The sequence below is a fragment of the Ranitomeya imitator genome, chromosome 5, assembly GCF_032444005.1.
Source record: "Ranitomeya imitator isolate aRanImi1 chromosome 5, aRanImi1.pri, whole genome shotgun sequence".
In the NCBI taxonomy this organism is placed as follows: domain Eukaryota; kingdom Metazoa; phylum Chordata; class Amphibia; order Anura; family Dendrobatidae; genus Ranitomeya; species Ranitomeya imitator.
This window is the reverse complement of record NC_091286.1, coordinates 94,509,090-94,531,355: the sequence shown is the minus strand read 5'-3', so window position 1 is coordinate 94,531,355 and position 22,266 is coordinate 94,509,090. Positions and strand designations below refer to the sequence as shown.

The 22,266-nt window shown below is 44.6% G+C and overlaps 1 protein-coding gene across 3 annotated transcripts in view; it reads right to left on the bottom strand.

The window, feature by feature from the left end:
- RALGAPA2 (Ral GTPase activating protein catalytic subunit alpha 2) overlaps nt 1-22,266 on the bottom strand; it is a 324,975-nt gene that overhangs the window by 244,064 nt on the left and 58,645 nt on the right. For all 3 annotated transcript variants that reach the window (XM_069768931.1, XM_069768929.1, XM_069768930.1), the window contains exons 6-12: nt 16,399-16,576; nt 10,750-10,865; nt 10,284-10,422; nt 6,559-6,758; nt 3,849-4,079; nt 1,630-1,803; nt 390-530 (exon numbers count right to left, since the gene is read on the bottom strand). In XM_069768931.1, the coding sequence (XP_069625032.1) occupies nt 390-530; nt 1,630-1,803; nt 3,849-4,079; nt 6,559-6,758; nt 10,284-10,422; nt 10,750-10,865; nt 16,399-16,576 (1,179 nt within the window). The remainder of the gene's footprint in view (nt 1-389; nt 531-1,629; nt 1,804-3,848; nt 4,080-6,558; nt 6,759-10,283; nt 10,423-10,749; nt 10,866-16,398; nt 16,577-22,266) is intronic.

The following is a 22,266-nucleotide window of genomic DNA, read 5'->3' as shown; positions in this document are numbered from 1 at the left end:
AAGTGTACCAGGACTGACAGATCTTCCTAAATCTTATACCCACAACAATCCGCTGCGGTAATTGTCCTGCACTGAAGATTCCAAATGCACAGAATCGCCTTCTGCAGCAGATTTCCACCATTGCAATGCATAGGGGGAGAGGTTTGTAAAATCTGCAGTTTTACCCCTTTAGATTTTACTGTAATTTTTGCACTATGGAAATTCAGCAAGTAATACGACATATGGAAACAAACACTTAAAGCTTCTAGACGGAATTCAATTAATGTTTTCATTCCATGACTGCAGATGAGATCTTGAACAATTGAGAAACCGTGAAACAAAGTGCTTTTCCATGACACAATAATCCACCTTTGTCTGCCGTGTTCTGCGCCCTCACATTGTGAAGTTACCTGTAAAGCCGCCTGATCCCCCGCTTTGACGTCCATGTTCTCATCCTCGCACACACAACCTCGGTTCACAGCACTGGTGAAAGAGTACGTCCTCCCCCAGCTGGACGAGCGCTTGTGTCCACCGCTCTGCTCTGCCGAGACCTGTAACAAACGTCAGCACAAATTACTAACACTGTCATAACAGCCAAACCCAATAGACAAGCTGCGATTCCTAGAATTATGGGTTGGATAATGTGGATAGGAATGTGACGTTCTGGAAGCCGGAGTAAGCGGAGGCGTCCCTCCGTGGTGTAATATGCTGTGTAGTGGGACATCTAGTAACCTCTGCTGTGTGCACAGTACGGGGACCCTCCATAAAGGCTGGGCCTACATGGCGACACTAGGGGGGAGCTGCAGGTCACTTGTCACCAAACCAACAGGATCAGATTTTATTTACAAGTGACACATCCAAATTGGCAATCATTAGATGCAACCCAGTGACCAACACTATCCCCGATCAGCTACGGAGTAAGACTGATCGTCCAGCCCTAGTCTCCAGCGCTGAACCATAGCATAATGGAGGACAGGGGGTCTCCAATCTGTGCGAGACTACAACTCCCAACATGCCTGGAGTGGCAAGGGCTGGGGAGCCGCGGGTTGGATATTACTAATATACAACTCTCAAGACCACCAGCAGCATGCTGGGTACAGATTACCTCTGATTTCAGGTGGTGGGTGTACTAACATTTTACACTGTGATTTTTTACCTATCCATGTCAGGTTTATATACTTTTCTATCAATGTCATGAACTGATCTAATCCTATGCTGGATTTTAGAATATATTCTATTTTAATCTGCCGGCAATATTTTTTTTAAAAGGCTCCTTAGAAATAAGGAGGAAAGACAATTCTGTCTACAAGGACGTCTATGAATTCCTGATGCAAGGACAAGTCTGGTAGATAGCGAAGGACCATTTGCAATCGGATTCTCTGCCTTTAAGGATGGAGCAGTGGTGCCTTGTCTTGCTTTGTGCTTAACAAAATAATTGCTGGGTGGAAATTTTAGCCAAAAAAACAGCACTAGACCGTGGGTACTGTGGTTCATCTTCATGAAAGTGTTTGGAGCCGAGCTGCCATACTATACATGTGGCCAGCGTGGGGCGCTGCTCATAGAAGAAAGCAGCCATGTTTCTCTAATCCTGGAATACCCCCATAGGGTGAACTATACTGCACAGTGACCGGCCTCTATACATTTCCATACCTGTTTGCTATCAGTCTCTGTTACAGATGATTCAAAAACAGGCAAATTCACGTGGTCACTCGATGGGTTTGAAGGCTCCTCCATAAAAATAGGCTTCTCCTGCAAGATCCATTTCCTGTAGACTTTCACAACCTTCCTTGTGGCAGAGACATCACATGCAGGTAACAGGAACGCCTAAAAACACAAACGAAACACACACTAATAAAATACTGTGATACTTTGGCTAAATAAAGAATAAATAGTATGGTATTTGTACTAAAAAGATAAAGGGTTATTTTAAAAAAATTAATAAAAAATAATCCCTTCTCATATGATAGGAGATAACGTGCAGATCATTGGGGTCCGACTGCGGAGACACCCAGGGATCCCATGATAATTACTGAAGCCCCAATCTAGAACAGAGCAGAGGCGCAGATGTTCAACCCTCACTACTCTCCTTGTCTATGGCACTGCTGGAGAAGCAGAGCACGTGGCACTGCCATAGACCATGAATGGATTCAGGAGGAGGATGCGGAGCTCCAATCCCAATGATATGATCAGACAAGACATCACACAGTACACAGCAGGGGCACACTTAGAAGATTATTTTGGGAAAAGAACATTTTATTTTAACACATCCAATTGTGGAACTTATTATTATTATTATTCAAAGATCTATTGATTAAAGTGTTGACTAGAATTAGCTTTCTTTGTGTGTTTCTGGAATATGCCCTTTAATACCCCTCCAGCATTGACATGCATTATGCTACGCCAGGCTGCAGCTTATAGAAGCCCCCCGTACTATTCACTAGAGGTATAATGAACAACAGCAGTGCTGTCATCAAACTGGCATTGTAAAAGATATGCAGAAAACTGGATAAGAAATTATTATTAAATGGGTTTTCCATGACACAATGAACTATACTCAGACTCTACGGCTGCCCCCTGGTAAAGGGCAGAAGAGATGGTGCCGCACTTGAGCAGTGATGGACAAGTTGTTATTTTATTTTTATTTTTTTTACTCTCCCATATGTTATAAAATAACTACATGAACGCATGGAATACCCATTTAAGCACAAAGCAGACACAAAAGGTTAGATGTGATCATTGTAACGTGCACGTGAAATTCCACTCTTAACCATTAGGTGGCACAAAACTACTTAGAAATGAAAAAAAAAAGTATTTCACTACTATCTAACTTTCCTGTAAAATCCCCAAATACCAAAGAAGCCATAATAAATTATACATAACTGCAAATGACCTTTGCAACACAACACAAGGCTTCAAGGCATCAACAAGTCTCCAATAAAATAACCAAAATGCATGTACATTACACAACTTCCTAATATCAATGTTTCGATTCCTTATCACTTTTACGATCTCAGTATTTGGTTGATGTCAGAGAACAGAAATGGGTTAGCACTCAGGATGACAGCGGACCCCGATTTGGCGCAGCCCACACACCCCCTAGCTGGACGCAGAGCGTAGCCGTGAACATGGTCTCACTCAGATGGCCATTCACATAAGTGTGCTAGCCATAGTTTTCACAGATAGCCTATGGGGCTTCTCTGACATCCATGTTTTTGAGGACCAGGTGTTTTGTCCCAGTAGGTTGGATGAAAAGTATGAATACCATTCTATGGGTCCATGACAATCACAGCCAGCACTCGGATGCATCAGTGTACAGTTCATGCCCTGGCCGTGATCACCATTGTAAAGGATGGGAGAAACTCTGCAATTTATTAATCCACATGTGAAAAACACGTGTCGCTTTTTACCATCAACATTACACCCGAGACCGGTGAGACTTTGACCCAAAATACTGATGACACTTCTAACTTTTTTTTGTGAAAGTGAAAAAACCCAGATGTCTGATTGAGGCCTGAGAGCGGTCATCCTGGAGGCCAGGGCAGGGGGGAGATACACCGTAGTACAAGAGAAGGGGAAAGGGCTTCACAAGTCAGACATTTGTGGCATTTCCAGCTCTGGCCACTGCACCCAGATGGAGAATGAATGGAGCAGAGCCAAGCATGTGAGCAGCACTCTCCATTCACTTCTATTGGAGTCACAGAGACAGGCAAGTAATGCTTGCTCAAATGTCTAAGTTTCTGTATGTAGTTTTCACTATGAAGAGATGTGGACAGGGCTGAGGAATGTAGAGTATATGAACACAATCTGCACAACTCCCTGGAAGGAACAATCCCGTTGGAGAGTGTATGGACCCAGGCGGGATGACGCACCTGTCTGAAGACCTCATTGATGAAGTTGACATAGCCGCGTGTGGACAGGAAGATCCTTTGCACCATGTCGTACACCGGCTTCTGATCCTCCTCTATGCTGCACAGGCTGGAGTTGCTGAGTCTCCGGTCTGACAACGTGCTGCTGTTCGAGTGGTTCTTCTCCTGTTCCTGAGATCCAGTGGGCTCGACTTCAGTGTTCTTTTCTTGGTTCACATTAATCACAGATACTGTCTAAAAGGACATATGAGATGGGATTGCATCACACTTTCACACTGTAACACAATACAACTGCAAATAACACATTACATCATGTAAGAGCACCTATTACTAAGGAAACCCATAAAACAAGATCTGCGAGCCATACTGCATGCTGACCACAGCTTTATAAGATAGGACGATGGTTTGTTTTTTATCCTTGTTTTTTTCCCTTGTGATTACACGGACTAGTAAGAGCAGCTTGTAAGGACCTGAGAGGTAGCAGGAGGCGGCAAGTAGATAAGGGCTATATACAGGGGCATGTAAAAATGTGGGCACCCTGGTCAAAATTACTGTTGTTGTGAACAGTTAAGCAAGTTGAAGATGAAATGATCTGTAAAAGGCCTAAAGTTAAAGGAAGACCCCCTTTTTGCAAGTATCACAGCTTGTAAACGCTTTTGTAGTCAGCCAAGAGTTTTTCAATTCTTGTATGAGGGATTATCAGCCATTCTTCCTTGGAAAAAGTTTCCAGTTCTGTGAGATTCCTGGGTCATCTTGCATGCACTGCTATTTTGACGTCTAGCCACAGATTTTCAATGATGTTCAGATCAGGGGACTGTGAGGGCCATTGTAAACCTTCAGACTGCACCTTTTGAGATAGTCTATTGTGGATTGTGATGTGTGTTTAGCATCAATATCCATTTGTAGTAGCCATCCTCTTCTCAACTTCAGCTTTTTCACAGATGGTGTTATGTTTCCAAAATGCTTCAGGCTTGTTTAGATGTTCTTTTGTATACTTCTGACACCGAATGTTATGGTGAGAATGCAGGAGAGATTTTTTTTCTGAAGACTCTCACACGAAGGGCATATTTGTGCAATGTCTCTGAACAGGGGAACAATGTACCACAACTCCAGAGTCTGCTAAATCTTTCTGAAAGGCTTTTGCAGTCACGCGGGGTTCGGATTTGCCTCTCTAGCAATCCTACGAGCAGCTCTCACTGAAATTTTGTTTGGTCTTCCTGACCTTATCTTGATCTCCCCTGTTCCTATTAACTGCCATTTCATATTTACATTTTAAACTGAGGAAGGGGCAACTTGAAAATGCTTTGCCATCTTCTTATAGCCTTTTCCTCCTTTGAGGACCTCCACCATTTTCAGAGTGCTAGGCAGCTGCTTAGAAGAACCCATGGCTGCAGCTTTTTGGCTCAAGGTTGGAGGAGGTTTGGTTTATATAAAACTGGGGAATTGGCATCACCTGGCCTTTCCTAACGATGATACTGAACAAGCCATGACCTTAACAGGTTAATTAAGGTCTGACACATTGGTCAAAGTTTACAGAGCACACAAATCTCTTGGGGTGCCCAACCATCTGCACTGGCCCATTTTCCTTTTTTCAAATTTTAAAAAATACAGAAAATAGTTAATATATATATACTATATATATAGTCTGCCTAAAATACAAAGGAAATGTGTCAGGTTTAACTTTAGCCCTTTTAGTGATCATTTACCGTAATCTTCTATTTGCTTAACTGTTCACACACTTACAGTAATTTGGACCAGAGGTGCCCAAACTTTTACATGCCACAGTAGAAATCGATGGGCTGGAGAAAGGTGTGTGGGATGTCAGGTGATAAATTTCCTCCTAGAATGTAACTACTGCACACTGGTTCAGAGTCTGAGTGCAGAGGCGTATCTGGGGGGGCATGTGCCCCGGGCGCAGCTGGCGGGGGGAAGGGGCGCAGTCTGGCCACCTAACAGAGGTCCGAAGTGTCTCCTCTGGCGGATGCATTCTGCCACTGGCCCCTGCCCACACATTAACCTACCACAAGAATGTCGCAAATGTCAAGCTACAAAGTTACCATCTCTGCTATTTCTGAGACCCCTTCTCCACCATATGGACTTCACAGCAGTAAAATGTCTGGTTGCGCCTATACTGACTAAAACCCCTGATTAACAGCTCAGCTTTCTCTTTCTATGGATACCTCATTAAAGGGAATCCGTCAGCAGGATTTCACACCCCAAATACACCCCAAAGCTCCTTCATATACAAGTCCAGTAATACCTTTACTTGGTCAGTCCGTTCCTCTGCACTAAGCTGCATTTGAATTTGAGGTTGAAGATCTGAAGCCATATTTCCCGCCCAGCGCGGATTCCTTCTCCTTGACTGACAGCCTATGTGCTGTGTGACTCCAAGCAAAGGAGCAGTCGGTCAAACAGGAGGTGGCGGCGCTGGGTGGGGAATGGAGTGACAGAGGCTTTAGATCCACCATGTAATGTATGAGATAGTTCTTATATGGAGACCTGGCAAATGACTGTACTTGGCCACTTTGGAGAGCTCCATGCGCATATGGTTTCTGGGGTGAAATCCTGCTGACAGATTGTCATTAACAATGGCATCTTTGCCTCACTAGCTTCGACCCCTTTTTCCGAATTGTAGGCTGAATGAAAAAAATCCCTTTAAAAATGGGATTTCATTTTAATGAGACCTGTGTAACTAAGGAAGGCCAGCGACTACCTGAATCAGCTTGGGTAGAACCTCGCCTCCATTCTTAGTGCTTTGAGAAGGTGCTACATATTTCTTTTCCAGGAAGAAGGTGACAAGCCACTTGATAAACACGACTCTAGCTGCCATGTAAGGGATTTTTGTGCTATAAAGGTTTTCATTATTTCGGGTTACGGTGACATACACAGGCTTTGGTCTGACATCCGGAATATCTGAAACACAGAGAAACTGTTAATCTCACAGTATCATTAAGCCAGGTCACTTTACAAGCTTTCGCTGAGATCGGCAAACAGTAAGTATATTGTTTTAAGCCGAGCACGTGAATAGACTTCCGTCGAGTGGCTAGAAATATCCATGTCTATATATTTACACTGCGTTAATGAAAGACAAAGTCAGAACAGACTGAAGATGACCTTTGCTTTATGAGATAAGAAAAGCCCGTATAGTGCGGCACATTTGCAGCTGTATATGTTTATGTATCAGATAAACATTAATGTTTCAATGGAAGACGGCACCAATATAACATGTATGAAGACAGCCTGGATGTCACCAGAAAAAAAGTTGGATTTCTTAGGTTACTGTTTGGATCCATATTTCATCCATTTCTTGTATGAGTGTCAGATTTTACCATCCGTGCGTTGTGTGTTACATGCAAAAAAAAAAAAAAAACTAATGGAGGTTCCCAAGATTTTCATAGAAGCTACCGTATTTTTCGGACTATAAGACGCATCCAGGTTTTAGAGGTGGAAAATAGGGAAAAAAATATTTGAAGCAAAAAAGGTGGTAAAATATTTAATAACATAAACATACTATTATATGTGTTGTTATTATATATAATAGTATGTTATTATGTTGGGAGCTGCGGGTAGAAGATGGTGGTGCGGGACATTGTGGTGTCTGTAAAGTCCTATATGAAGACGCTAGAGGGTGAGTATAAGAGTGGCGGGCACAGGGCTTATATTTAAAGCACCACTCCAGCACTGAAAAATAACACTGGAGTGCTGCTTTGAGATCCCATTGGGAGAACTATAACTCTGCAGAACCTATGGCATGCTGGGAGTTCTAGATCACCACAGAAGTGGCAGAGTGCTTTATTGTGTGTTGTAGTGACTAACCTTTTAATTGTGGCAGCCAGCCACACTATGGTGAGGTAAAATGCTGGAGCATCCCATCCCATGACACCACAGAGCGCTCACTCTTATTGCCTCTCCACAGCACAGGAGTAAGCTTGCAGATTGTAGTGTGGTGTCTGCAGGACCTGTGATGACATCAGAAGAGGGAGGGCTCTGTGCTGCCATGTGATGCTCCAGCCCGCCCTCTTCATGACATCACACAGGTCTTTGTGCTGGAGCACTCAGCATCCAGCACAGGCCTGGCAGGCAGGTATGCAGCGATCTTGTCTCCCCTGGTCTCTGCTCCTGCCCCCTCCTCCACCAGACACAGAACTCCCCAGCTGCTGCAGGAATCCAGCGCTGGGGAAACCATGCGTGTCCCTGTGAAGGAGTATTCATTTGCTGCTCCCAACTCACTGCTCAGCTGACAGGTGGGCAGGGAAGCAGCTAGTGAATATTCACTGCACTTTAATGATCAGGACCATGTGGTTTCCCCACTGCTGATTCCTGAAGCCTGGCAGGGACATTTTTCTGCCTCCTGCCTCCCAGTGCAATCCCACTCGCTGTTGCCCCCTCCCCACATTACATCTCTACCATAAGACGCACCAACACTTTCCTCTCAAATTTGGAGGAAAAAAAGTGCATCTTATGGTCAGAAAAATACGGTAGTTCATAAAAAAAAAATGGAGAGCACACAGATACAACTCAGACATCATCTGTGTAGAGTGGTTCTTACACACGTAGACCCATTCAAATCTATGGTTCTGTCCACATGTCAGTGTATTTCCATGGACCGTGTGCAAAACAAGTTGGCATATTTGTTTTTTTTTACGGCAGCACGGTCCGCAATATGTCCCCTGCACACGTTATAAGTATGTCATCAGTGTGCACATCAGTGTGACATGCCTGGGAAAAGCAGTACAGTTAGTGCTGTTCCCAGGCACCGGGTGCTGAATCCAGCTCTCATAATTTTTGCCTGGTTATAATCAACCGAGGGAAAGCAGACAGCTGGGGGCTGTTAATATTCTGGGAAGGGGTCAATAGCCATACATTTCCCCAGCCTATTAACAGCTCACAGCTGTTTGCTTAGCCTTTACTGGTTATCATTAAAGGGAGGACCCACAAAAAAAAAAAAAAGTTATGTGGGGGTCCCGACATTAGCATGATAACGCGGATGCAGTGATGAATGGTGACGTAATTAAGGTTGCAGCAGGTCATAGGCAGCGGTTCTCGCGGTCAGTGCTGTGTGAGCCGGCCTATGAACTGTGGCAATCTTACTGACGTCACTGCTTGCAGCATGAGAAATTTCTCAAGCTGCGAGCAGTGACGTCAAAAAGGTTACCACGTTCATAGGTCGGCTCAGACAGAGGTTACCGTGAGAACCGCTGCCTGTGACCTGCAGCAACCTTAATGACGTCAACCCTCATCACTGCAGCCGCGTTCTCACGCTAAACACAGTGTGTTCCGGTTGGCATGGTGAGCGGTCACATTACTGATATCACCGCTCCCCACACCATCCGAATGTACCAGAGTTGGGGATCGTCGTGGGACCTCCTCATTATGGACAGGTGAGGACTACTTTGAGTTTTATTTTTAGATTAATAAATGGGTAAAAGAGGGTCGGGGGTGCTTTTTTCAATTTAAAAGACTTTGCTCTGCGTGTGTGTCTTTTTATTAATTTAATTAATTAATATGATTAGTAATGTGGGTGTCTGATAGACACCTCTCCATTAATAACCCCTGGACTTGATGTCAGCGGACATTAAACAGCTGACAACCCCAAAACTATTTCCCTACTTGCCAATGCACCAGGGCAAGTGGGAAGAGCTGAGGCGAAGCGCCAAAATTGGGGCATCAAATGGATGTGCCATTTCTGTCTGTCTGTTTAGCAGTTGCTGATTGGTAATAATGGGGGAAAACTCCAAGTCATATTTTTTTGGGGTCCCCCTAATAATCAGTAAAGGCTAAGAAAATGGCAATAAGGTGTTATAAATAGGCTGGAAAACTTTATGGCTATTACCCCCTTCCCAGAATATTACCACAAGCCCCAGCTGTCTGCTTTCCCTCAGCTGGTTAGGAAAATTAAGGGGGACACCAAGTTATTTTTTTTCTTTCTTTATTTAATATGTGATACACAGACGGTGGGTGCTGTCTGCAACTCTCATCAGTGGCGACTGGTTGCGAGGCCACAAAGAGACCAGGCGACAATGATGATGAGAGTTGCATTCAGCGCTTGGGAACAACGCTAACTGTACTGCTTTTCCCCAGATACCGGTAAGTGTCACACTGATGATACACACGGATATTACACATGGACACGGATAGCCCCAATACTGTTTTTCCAAGTACCGGAAATATCAGGATGTGTGAAAGAGGCCTTAGACACTTTCTGTGCCTAGTCCAAACAGAGTGCATTGTTTCGCAGAAAAAGGCCATGTTATGACCTGCACTGTAAGACCGTCACAGGTGACCTGCACTGAACGACTGACATAAGTGACCTTTTTTGTTCATCTGACATTTAGGAATATTTAATCAGCCACCAGTCAGTATACAGAAATGAAACATATGTCTTATAAATGTACATGGGTAACACACACACACTGCAGACAAATCTGCTGTACTTACCAAGTACAGGCTTGTAAAGGTTTGTTAACTTAGTAAATGATGGAAACAAGTGAGTCAGGTAATACTTTCTAAATAAGTTAAATAAAAACTTGAAGCCCGTGTCTTGGTTCTCCTTATTTCTCCAAGACAAGCTTGCAGCCTATAAAAGTAGAGAAAGGGACAAAAAAGTAATATTGTTCCCATGGTGTAAAATATCAAAATACCTATTGAAGTGAACAGGAGCTAAGCTGTAGTACCAGGGGGTGGCCACTAGACTGCACGGAGTAGTATCGCTCCTATCCTGCGTACATCTGGGGGGGATTTGAGCTGCTACAAATAGCTGATCGGGGTAAGGGTCGGGGTGGGGATCGGGGTGGGGGTGGGTCCTTTCCTATGGACAGATCAGTAATATACAAGTCCTGGACAACATCTTTAATAGGGATGTACAACTACCCATAAGCCTGAAACCAGCAATCCGCATGCTTACCTGTACTACCATGTACTTCAACAACATCTGTAAGAAAAAGCAGCTCGGATCGTCAGGGTTTTTTTCACCAGAAACTACAGGTACAAGAGGCGTAATTTCCTCAGGAGAGACTTTACCTAAAGTAATAAGAGCAGTGTAATCATACATGGTATTATTGTACACTTATTATTATTCTCGACTTGTGTACATTCTGATATACAGCTGGAGGCCATTTACCTTATACTACATAAATATTTTTAATGCATAGTGACCTATATACTGATACTGACCACATACATAAGCTTCAGAAAAAAAATTAATATACAAAAAGCTTAAATATCCTCGTCTATCAAATTAAGAAAGCTGGATGAAAACTAAACTTTTACAAAGCCCTGAAGTTGTATTTTGATCACGATACTTTTTATAAATGTTGTCCTACTCCAAGCTGTTCAGGCTTGAGAGCCAACTACCAATTAAGTAAATCAGGTGATGGGCATCTCTAAATGGCATCAAAACCCTATGTGTGCACATGATGCGGAATTAGGCTACTTTCACACTAGCTTCATTTGGCGTACGTCGCAATGCGTCATTTTGGAGAAAAAAACGCATCCTGCAAAGTTACCCACAGGATGCGTTTTTTCTCCATTGACTTGCATCAGCGACGCGTTGCGACGCATGGCCACACGTCGCATCCGTCGTGCGACGGATGCGTCATGTTTTTGGCGGACACGACGCACAAAAAACGTCCAATGTAACTTTTTTTGTGCGTCGTGGCTGCCATTTTCGACCGTGCATGCGCGGCTGAAACTCCGCCCCCTCCTCCCCGCTCATCGCAATGGGCAGCGAATGCGTTGTAAAACTGCATCCGCTGCACACATTGTGCTACATTTAACACACTGTCCGTCGGGCCGACGGTTTGCGACGGCCCCGTACTGCCGCAAGTGTGAAAGTAGGCTTAGTGCGGATCCGCAGCGGATTTTTCCGCGCAGAAACGCTGCAGTTCCACAAAGTGATTTACAGCACAATGTAAATCAATAGAAAGAAAAAAATGCTGAGCTAATGGTGCGGAAAAATCCACATGAAAACAGCTGCGGATCAAAAGAAGTAGCATGCTACTTCTTTTGTGCAGAACTGCAGCGTTTCTGACCCCTTCCATTATAGAAATCAGCAGGGGTAAAAAACGCAGAAAATCCGCATCAATTCCACAACAAAAACGAATAAAATCCGCGGCAAATCTGCGCCTGCATTTTCTGCCAGGAGATGCAGATTTTGTGTGGAAAATTCTGCACCCCAATCTGCAACATGTGCACATAGCCTAAGGTGTGCTTAATTATTAGGCAACTTCGTTTCCTTTGGCAAAATGGGTCAGAAGAAAGATTTGACGGGCTCTGAAAAGTCCAAAATTGTGAGATGTCTTGCAGAAGGATGCAGCAGTCTTGAAATTGCCAAACTTTTGAAGCGTGATCACCGAACAATCAAGCGTTTCATGGCAAATAGCCAACAGTGTTGCAAGAAGCGTGTTGGGCAAAAAAGGCGCAACATAACTGCCTATGAATTGAGGAAAATCAAGCGTGAAGCTGCCAAGATTCGATTTGCCACCATTTTTGCCATATTTCAGAGCTGCAAAGTTACTGGAGTAACAAAAAGCACAAGGTGTGCGATACTCAGGGACATGGCCAAGGTAAGGAAGGCTGAAAAACAACCACCTTTTAACAAGAAACATAAGATAAAACGTCAAGACTGGGCCAAGAAATATCTTAAGACTGACTTTTCAAAGGTTTTATGGACTGATGAAATGAGAGTGACTCTTGATGGACCAGATGGATGGGCCAGAGGCTGGATCAGTAAAGGGCAGAGAGCTCCACCTCGACTCGGATGTCAGCAAGGTGGAGGTGGGGTACTGGTATGGGCTGCTTTCATCATAGATGAACTTGTGGAACCTTTTCAGGTTGAGGATGGAGTGAAGTTCAACTCCCAGACCTACTGCCAGTTTCTGGAAGACAACTTCTCCAAGCAGTGTTACAGGAAGAAATTTCTGGAGAAATCTTGGAGGCGGTTGTGTGAGGAGTGAATAAGTGTGGAGGAGAGTAGGAGGACTTGGGAGGATTAGTTCAGAGATATAGGGAGGGGACAGGTTGTGGATGGCTTTGTAGATCAGTGTTAGTAGTTTGAACTGGATTCGTTGGGGAATTGGGAGCCAGTGGAAAGATTTTCAGAGGGGAGAAACGGGAGTATCGAGGAGAGGTGGATTAGCCGGGAAGCAGAGTTGAGGACAGACTGGAGAAGTGCAAGAGTTAGCGGGGAGGCCACAGAGGAGGGTGTTGCAGTAATCGAGGTGGGAGATGATGAGGGCATGCATAAGAGTTTCAGTAGATTATGGGCTGAGGAAGGGATGGATTCTGGCAACATTTTTGAGTTGGAGGCAACAGGTGGTGGCAAGAGTTTGGATGTGCGGTTTGAAGGACAGGGCTGAGATGAGTTACCCCGAGGCAGCGGATTTCAGGTGCAGGAGAGAGTGTGATGCCGTTTACCATAATGGACAGATCAGGTAGGGGGGGATACGTGAGATACGGAAAGATGATGAGTTCGGTTTTGTCTACATTTAGTTTTAGGAAGCAAGGGGTGAAGAAGGAGGATATGGCTGATAGACACTCCGGGATTATGGACAGCAGAGAGGTGACATCTGGGCCAGAGAGGTAGATCGGAGTGTCGTTGGCATACAGGTGGTACTGGAAGCCATGGGATTTTAGGAGTTGTCCTAGGCCAAGGGTATAGATGGAGAAAAGTAGAGGCCCTAGGACAGAGCCTTGAGGGACTCCCAACAGAGAGAAGGCGGGATAACGAGGTAGTGTGGGAGTGGGAAATGCTAAATGTGCGGTCGGAAAGGTATGAGGCAATCCAGGACAGGGCAAGGTCTTTGGTGCCAAGGGAAGAAAGAATCTGTAGCAGTAGGCAGTGGTCGACTGTATCGAAGGCAGAGGACATGTCGAGAAGGAGGAAGATAGAGAACTGTCTGTTAGTTTTGGCTGTGAGTTCTGAGAAAATCTTTTCCCTGATGCACTAATAATTCAGACAGGAACCATTCTGCCTTGCATCTGGGTCCCAATTCCTTGAACACTGCTGAATATCTTGTTCTGGTGTGCGGTAGAAGTGATCCCAATCCGAGTTTATATAAAATCTGTATAAATTATTAAGCCATGAAACTTGATGTATGAAAGGTGTCTTGACCTTTAGGGCAGGGGTGTCGAACTGCATTCCTCGAGGCCTGCAAACCATGCGCGTTTTCAAGATTTCTTTAGCTTTGTACAAGGTGCTGTAATCATTATATGTGTAGGTGATTAAATTATCACCTGTGCAGTACAAGGAAATCCTGAAAACATGACCTGTTTGCAGCCCTTGAGGAATGCAGTTTGACACCCCTGCTTTAGGGTATGTGCACACATTGCAGATTCCCCGCGGATTACCTGCAGATTTTGTGCGGATTTCGCCTGCGTTTTTACACCTGCGGATACCTATAATGGAACAGGTGTAAAATGCTGCAGAATCCACACAAAAAATTGACATGCTGTGGAAAATAAACAGAAGCTTTTCCGCAGCATGTGCACTGCAGATTTGGTTTTCCATAGGTTTACATGGTACTGTACAACGCATGCAAAATCCGCAACGTGTGCACATACCGTTACAAACAAGCTGGAACCCCAAGAATTCTTCTTTCGGTTTGTGCCAAACACAGGACAGCGTTTTGTTACGTGACCAATGGTGTGTGCTAAAGGGTTGTCTGACTGTTAAGCCAGTCCCCTTTTTCAGTGATACACTGCGACAGAGAAGGGTGCTGGCTTAGCGGTTGAGATGCTGTCCTGTGTCAAACACATCACTAGAAGAAAAATGGCCAAGACATGTAAAGAGACTACCGGTCGATGGTGGCACCTGGCTTAAACAGTCGCATAGCTTATTATTGCAAGCCATGGGGGGTTAGACAACCCCTTTAATCATAATTAACCCTTTCACGACATGCGCCGTACTATTACTGCGCATGCCGTGTCACCCCCTTTGATGTGGGCTCCGGCGGTGAGCCCACATCAAAGTCGCGACATGTCAGCTGTTTTGTACAGCTGACATGTGCGCGCAAAAGCGGCGGGTGAAATCACTATTCACCCGCCGCTATTAACCTGTTAAATGCCGCTGTCAAACGCAGACAGCGGCATTTAACCGGCGCTTCCGGCCGGGCGGCCGGAAATTATGTCATTGCCGACCCCGTCACATGATTGGGGGTTGGCGATGCATCAGGATGGTAACCATAGAGGTCCTTGAGACCTCTATGGTTACTGATGCCGGCCTGCTGTGAGCGCCCCCTTGTGGGCTCACAGCACACCTGCATTTCAGCTACATAGCAGCGATCTTATGATCGCTGCTATGTAGCAGAGCCGATCAGGCTATGCCAGCTTCTAGCCTCCCATGGAGGCTATTGAAGCATGGCACAAATAAAAAAAAAATGTTTTTAAAAATATGAAAAAAATATAAAAAATATAAAAGTTTAAATCGCCCCCCTTTTACCCCATTCTAAATAAAACAATTAAAAAAAAACCAAACCTACACGTATTTGGTATCGCCGCGTTCAGAATCGCCTGATCTATCAACAAAAAAAAGCATTAACCTGATCGCTAGACAGCGTAGCGAGAAAAAAATCTGAAATGCCAGAATTACGTTTTTTGGTCGCCGCGACATTGCATTAAAATGCAATAACGGGCGATCAAAAGAACGTATCTGCACCGAAATCGTATCATTAAAAACGTCAGCTCGGCACGCAAAAAAATAAGCCCTCAACCGACTCCAGATCACAAAAAATGGAGACGCTATGGGGCACTTTTTTTTTTTTTTTTTTTTAAAGCAAAGTTTTGAATTTTTTTTCACTACTTGGATAAAAAATAACCTAGACATGTTAGGTGTCTATGAACTCATAACGACCTAGAGAATCACAATGGCAGGTTAGTTTTAGCATTTAATGAACCTAGCAAAAAAGCCAATCGAAAAACAAGTGTGGGATTGCACTTTTTTTGCAATTTCACCGCACTTGGAATTTTTTTCCCGTTTTCTAGTAAAAGACATGGTAAAACCAATGGTGTTGTTCAAAAGTACAACTCGTCCCGCAAAAAATAAGCCCTCACATGGCCATATTGACGGAAAAATAAAAAAGTTGTGGCTCTGGGAAGTGAAAAACAAGAAAATGCAAAAACGAAAAAGGGCTGCGACTTGAAGGGGTTAAAAACATCAAGTTCATAGTTTGTTTTTTTTGTTAAATGCTTTGCAAATGTGCAGGTAATCCCTTCCCAGTGGCTAATCGGATAGTAAAGGTGCTGAAACGAGCTCTTATATGTAAGCGCCTCCTGCCCTATTTTGGCTGAAAATACCCAAACTCACAGGATCATACTGAACAATTCCTGTAAGACACTAATAATGAATTCAGCAACTCATCCCTGTCTATGGAAAGTCATAAGATCCTCAGGGCTCTCTCCAGTTATCCCTGTAATGAGATTAACCCTGATTTTAGCTCTCGGAGAAGATGCCGACATAGAAGCATAACACAATTATCACCTCCGCTACCACCGCACAGAACAGGTCACTAACGCAGAGTGTCCGGCGTACAAGGAGCCGGTGAGAGCAGTCACTAACCATCAGGTAAGTTATAAGCAGGGCTTATCAGGGTATCCAGTGTGCAAGGACCTCGAGATGACATGACCACAGGAAAGCCGGGGACAAGACATGCAAATATTAGTGCCTGCTCCTCGCCACAGTTTGTCTGCAGAGCTTGAAGCCAGAGAAGAAACAGCCGCATTCCTTCACATCGTATCTAAGGATAAAAGACATTTACATGTAAAAAGGCTGCCTGTGCCAAGTGATGCCAGAAGCCAGACATGCAAGACGGCAGGGGGCACCGCGAGATGGCAGCATGCAGAGGGGAAACCAGGCCACCAGCTTGTGCGCTCAGGTGGCTGCTACTTATAAATATAATATGTGAAGATCGGCCCCGGTTTCATCACTCATATACTGCCGCACTGTTTATTCCGATCACCTCCCTGGTCTGCAGAATGGCGCTTCAGTGCCAACATGGCCATCGATGGAGGGACACGTGACCAGCCCTGTACAACAACGTGCATTTGCCAGTCCTCCTTACCATGTGCTGGGTTGTCGGAGGTTAATGATGGACGGGTCTGGGCACAGGTTTGGACTAGGGTGCCGTGCTGCAGACAGGGGGTGAAGGTTGGAATAAATAAATGGCGCCATCGGATCAGCGCTTCCCTTGGTGTCATATTGGTACGTGGCGTCTTCTGCTGGGGCGAAGCACTGGGGCGAAGCTGAAATACCATTTATATTCAGGGTGAGCGGGGCACAGACTCCTCTTCCTGATCTCCATCATTATCTTTACCATAATATTTATGGCCATGATGGTGACACAGACACCGTCACATCTGCCTTCAGAATTTCTGCTACAGATTGCATCATTTTTAATAGGAAAACTAGCAACTAAAGTCTATAGCTGGCCATCCACTGCCAGCCATGGGATGGACCGCTGTTAGGGTCTCCGGTATTTATAGAGGCCATGATGCAGATAAGACCTGAGCCTAAGATTTTACAACCTGCACAAACGCAAAATAAGTCACTGAAAATTCTCTACGCCATCGCCTTGAGGAGGAAAGTAGTACAGCAGCTCCTCAAGGCTTTCTTCACAGGTTCCTGCATATATACATTCTCAGAGAAGTGCTCCTCTAGGATGCGGGAGGTACTCAGCGACTTCTCTGGTCGGAGGAAGGGAGGCGGCCGGCAGTGAAACTACACTGACATTTTCTAGAGGTGACATCACAGCCAAGAGGGGAAGGGCGACGATAGCTGCAAGGTGGTGGCTGACAGGTGCCACTGACGTGTTCTACCAGGATAAACAGCAAGGAGTGTGAATGCTGACCCCAGCGTACAGATAAAGCAGCGGAGAATGGCAGCACGGCCGGGCGGATAAGGGGGCTATGCCCTTCCAGACAATGCTCCGTCCCTGGCTCCAGCGCAGACTCTCCACCACTGCTCCTCGTGTACGGCTGCGGTGCGGACAGTGGGGGAGCCACTGTTTTCTCGGATTGGCTGCGCATAGTCATCGTGATGTTAGCGCTGCAGTCAGACACGAGGAGGATGAGAAGTGCAGCATGGTTTGTTTGGTTCAACAGACTGAGGCAGAACATTGTCAGAAAAGGGACAGCGTGCAGAGCGAATTGGTCAATGTGAAATTATGTAGATTTAAAGGGAACCTGTCACCCCCAAAATCGAAGGTGAGCTAAGCCCACCGGCATCAGGGGCTTATCTACAATGTTTCCTGAAAGATGAGAAAAAGTGGTTAGATTATACTCACCCAGGGGCGGTCCGATCCGATTGGAGTCGGGGTTCGGTACGGTGCCTCACATCATCTTACGATGACATCCTCTTCTTTTTTTTCACGCTGCGGCTCTGGCGCAGGCGTACTTTGTCTGTCCTGTTGAGGGCAGAGCAAAGTACTGCAGTGCACAGGCGCCGGGAAAGGTCAGAGAGGCCCAGTACTCTGCAGTACTTTGCTCTGCCCTCAACAGGAGCCGCAGCGTGAAGACAAGAAGAAGTCATCCTAAGAAGATGGGAGACCCCGGACCGTGACGCCCATGGGATTGGACCGCCCGCCCAGGTGAGTATAATCTAACCTCTTTTTCTCATCTTTCAGGATACATCAGGGGCTTATCTACAGCATTACAGAATGCTGTAGATAAGCCTCTGATGCTGGTGGGCTTAGCTCATCTTCGATTTTGGGGGTGACAGGTTCCCTTTAACTTTAGTCCTATGTAAAACCATAGGAAAACACAGACTAGTAGTGCCAAATGACTTACTCAGCTCTACTGCTGCTAATTCAGTGGCTGCTGGTCATTATTCATAGAAACATAAATCGGAAGACTGCGAAATACTAAATATTATCTCGGCGAGGCTGATGACGTAGGTGCCTGTGGGATGTGTGCGTGCCTTATTCTAATCAATTGGACAAATGCACGACGTGTCGTAATCCAAAGGAAGTGGGCACCGCAAAACCAAGTCTGTGGAGCCCACTTATGAGCGACCAATCTATACTTATTAGAGAAAGCAAGAACACCTCATATCGAACACAGCGCACAACCAAGTAATATGCAGAATATAACCATCTATTAGATGCACTAATAGAAACCACAGAAGAAACCTCCATAAAAGTGAAAAATATCTAAAAACAGACACATAGCGTGTGTCACCAGGTCTTGCCCTATGTTCATGCCAATCTTGGTGTGGGGGGGTTGGGTGCTGGCATCAGATGCTCCTGATTCATGAAGAAGCGGCGGACGAGTGGTGCGCAAGTCTGTGTGGGCCACGCCATAGACCCTACTCCAGCCCCATCAAATTGACGAGTGGCTGCCAGACCCCATCACAGCCCTGCACGTATCAGAGTAGCTGCAAGAAAATGGCGTGAAGATGACAGTAGTTGCAAAATTTAGGAGAATTTCCAAGTTGCGCCGAAATTTTGTAACTTTTCAAAGCTTTATGTGAGAATTCTGTAATGAAAGCTTTAAGGAATTAGGCCCTATATCTTATAAAGAAAACCCCCCAGCAATCATGTGCCAATATAGATGAAGAAAAGACACGGCAAAACCTGGAATAGGATACCCAGTAATAAAATCAGGGACCTGGATGAAGTTATGTGAATGACAATAAACATGGAATTTCAGAGCATACCATCCTGGGGTTTACTTTTAGGCTATGTGCACACGTCCAGAATTGCAGCGGAAATTTCCACGGCAATTCTGGAACTCCCTGCCGCAGGAAAAACGCATGCGGAATACGCATGCGTTTTCCCGCTAAACACTAGCTTTTTACAAGCGTAATTAGCTTGCAGAATGCTAGCGTTTTCCAAGCGATCTGTAGCATCGCTTGGAAAACTGATTGACAGGTTGGGCACACTTGTGACGCGATGCTCGCGTTCCCAATAATGCCTAGCGGCAATGACCCCAGATGACGTAGCCATGTCGTGAGACCGCTATGTCATTGCCGCAAAGCATTACTGGGAACGGAACCATCGCAAGAAGCAGGAAGGCTGCCAGGGGCGCCGGAAGGTCAGAATATCACGATTTTTTATTTTAATTCTTTTTTTTTTTTTTTACAATTATATGGTTCCCAGGGCCTGGAGGAGAGTCTCCTCTTCTCCACCCTGGGTACCAACCGCACATGATCCACTTAATTCCCGCATGGTGGGCATAGCCACATGTGGAAGGTAAGCGAATCAATGCATTTCTATGTGTGTGGAATCCCCACGATTCCACACAAACAAAGAACATGCTGCGTTTTTTCCGGAATGCGATTCCGCTGCAGAAAAAAACTTAACATGTGCACAAAAAATGCGGAATGCATTCTAATAAAAGGATGCATAATGTATGCATTTTTTTCGCGGTTTTATAGGAAAAAAACGCGAAAAACACACGAAAATTCCTGCACGTGTGCACATAGCCTTAGACTGCTACCCTTATACCTGGCTATATATTTGCACTTATCCTATTAACATGTGCTTTTACTTAAAAGGAACCTGTCAGCAGGTTTTTGCTATGTAATCTGAGAGCATAATGTAGGGGCAGTGACCCTGATTTCAGCAATGTATCACTTACTGGGCTGCTTGCTGCAGCTTTGAGAAAATCAATTTTTCTGCTGCAGATCGCGGAATGCTTGTTTAACCCCACCCACACCTCTGATAGGCAGTTCCCTGTGCATAGGCAGTTCCCTGTGCATAGGCAGAAGGCTACCAATCAGAGGAGGTGGCAGGATTCTACAGAGCTCATGAATATGGAGGACTACATGGCAGTAGGTTTACTAGTCCTCTAGGGATAATCTTCTGGTGATAAAACGGTGTTTTATAAAAGCTACTGCAAGCAAATTGGTAAGCAACAAGCCACTGGAATCAGGGTATCTGTCCCTACATGATGCTCTCAAGTTAGGTAGCAAAAACCTGATGACAGATTCCCTTTAAATGTTTTATGCATTAGCATGTTCTTCCTGCACGGTTCGGTGCTGCCATTACTGGGTTCCTTGGCAGGTACTATATTCCAGGCTCTGCTGTGTCTTACTCACCTATTTTGGCACATATTGCCGGGTACTGCCATAAAGATAAGACATAGGATGGTTTGCTGGGACACAGACGGTTTCGCTCTTCCTGTAAATTCATGTTTATTTTTAGATGCCCTTAATATGGAGGTTTTTCTTGTTTGGTCAGTATAATGGCACTTAATAAAGATTGTTCTCAGTTGTATATGACTTGGCTGTGTGCTGCTCTCCTTTTTTATGATGTGTGCTTGCGTAAGTATTTTAGGCCAAGTGCCTGACACCTGCCGATCATATACACGCTGTGGCAGGACCCCGTCTGAGACCTGCTCAGCATCGCTCACTTCCCAATACAGGAGCCGCCCTTTAACCCCTTAGTGACAGAGCCAATTTGGTACTTAATGACCAGGCCAATTTTTGCAATTCTGACCACTATCACTTTATGAGGTTATAACTCTGGAACGCTTCAACGGATCCCGCTGATTCTGAGATTGTTTTTTCGTGACATATTGTACTTCATGTTAGTGGTAACATTTCTTCGATATTACTTGCGATCATTTATGAAAAAAACGGAAATATGGCGAAAATTTTTAAAATTTTGCAATTTTCAAACTTTGTATTTTTATGCCCTTAAATCAGAGAGATATGTCACGAAAAATAGTTAATAAATAACATTTCCCACATGTCTACTTTACATCAGCACAATTTTGGAAACAAAATTTTTTTTTGTTAGGGAGTTATAAGGGTTAAAAGTTGACCAGCAATTTCTCATTTTTACAACACCATTTTTTTTTAGGGACCACATCACATTTGAAGTCATTTTGAGGGGTCTATATGATAGAAAATAATGAAGTGTGACACCATTCTAAAAACTACACCCCTCAAGGTTCTCAAAACCACATTCAAGAAGTTTATTAACCCTTTACGTGCTTCACAGGAACTGAAACAATGTGGAAGGAAAAAATGAACATTTAACTTTTTTTTGCAAACATCTTAATTCAGAACCATTTTTTTTATTTTCACAAGTGTAAAAACAGAAATGTAACCATAAATTTTGTTATGCAATTTCTCCTGAATACGCCAATACCCCATATGTGGGGGTAAACCACTGTTAGGGCGCACCGCAGAACTTAGAAGTGAAGGAGCGCCGTTTGACTTTTTCAATGCACAATTGGCTGGAATTGAGATCGGACGCCATGTCACGTTTAGAGAGCCCCTGATGTACCTAAACAGTGGAAACTCCCCACAAGTGACACCATTTTGGAAACTAGACCCCTTAAGGAACTTATCTAGATGTGTGGTGAGCACTTTGAACCCCCAAGTGCTTCACAGAAGTTTATAACGTAGAGCCGTGAAAATAAAAAATCGCTTTTGTTTACACAAAAATGATCTTTTCGCCCACAAATTCTTATTTTCACAAGG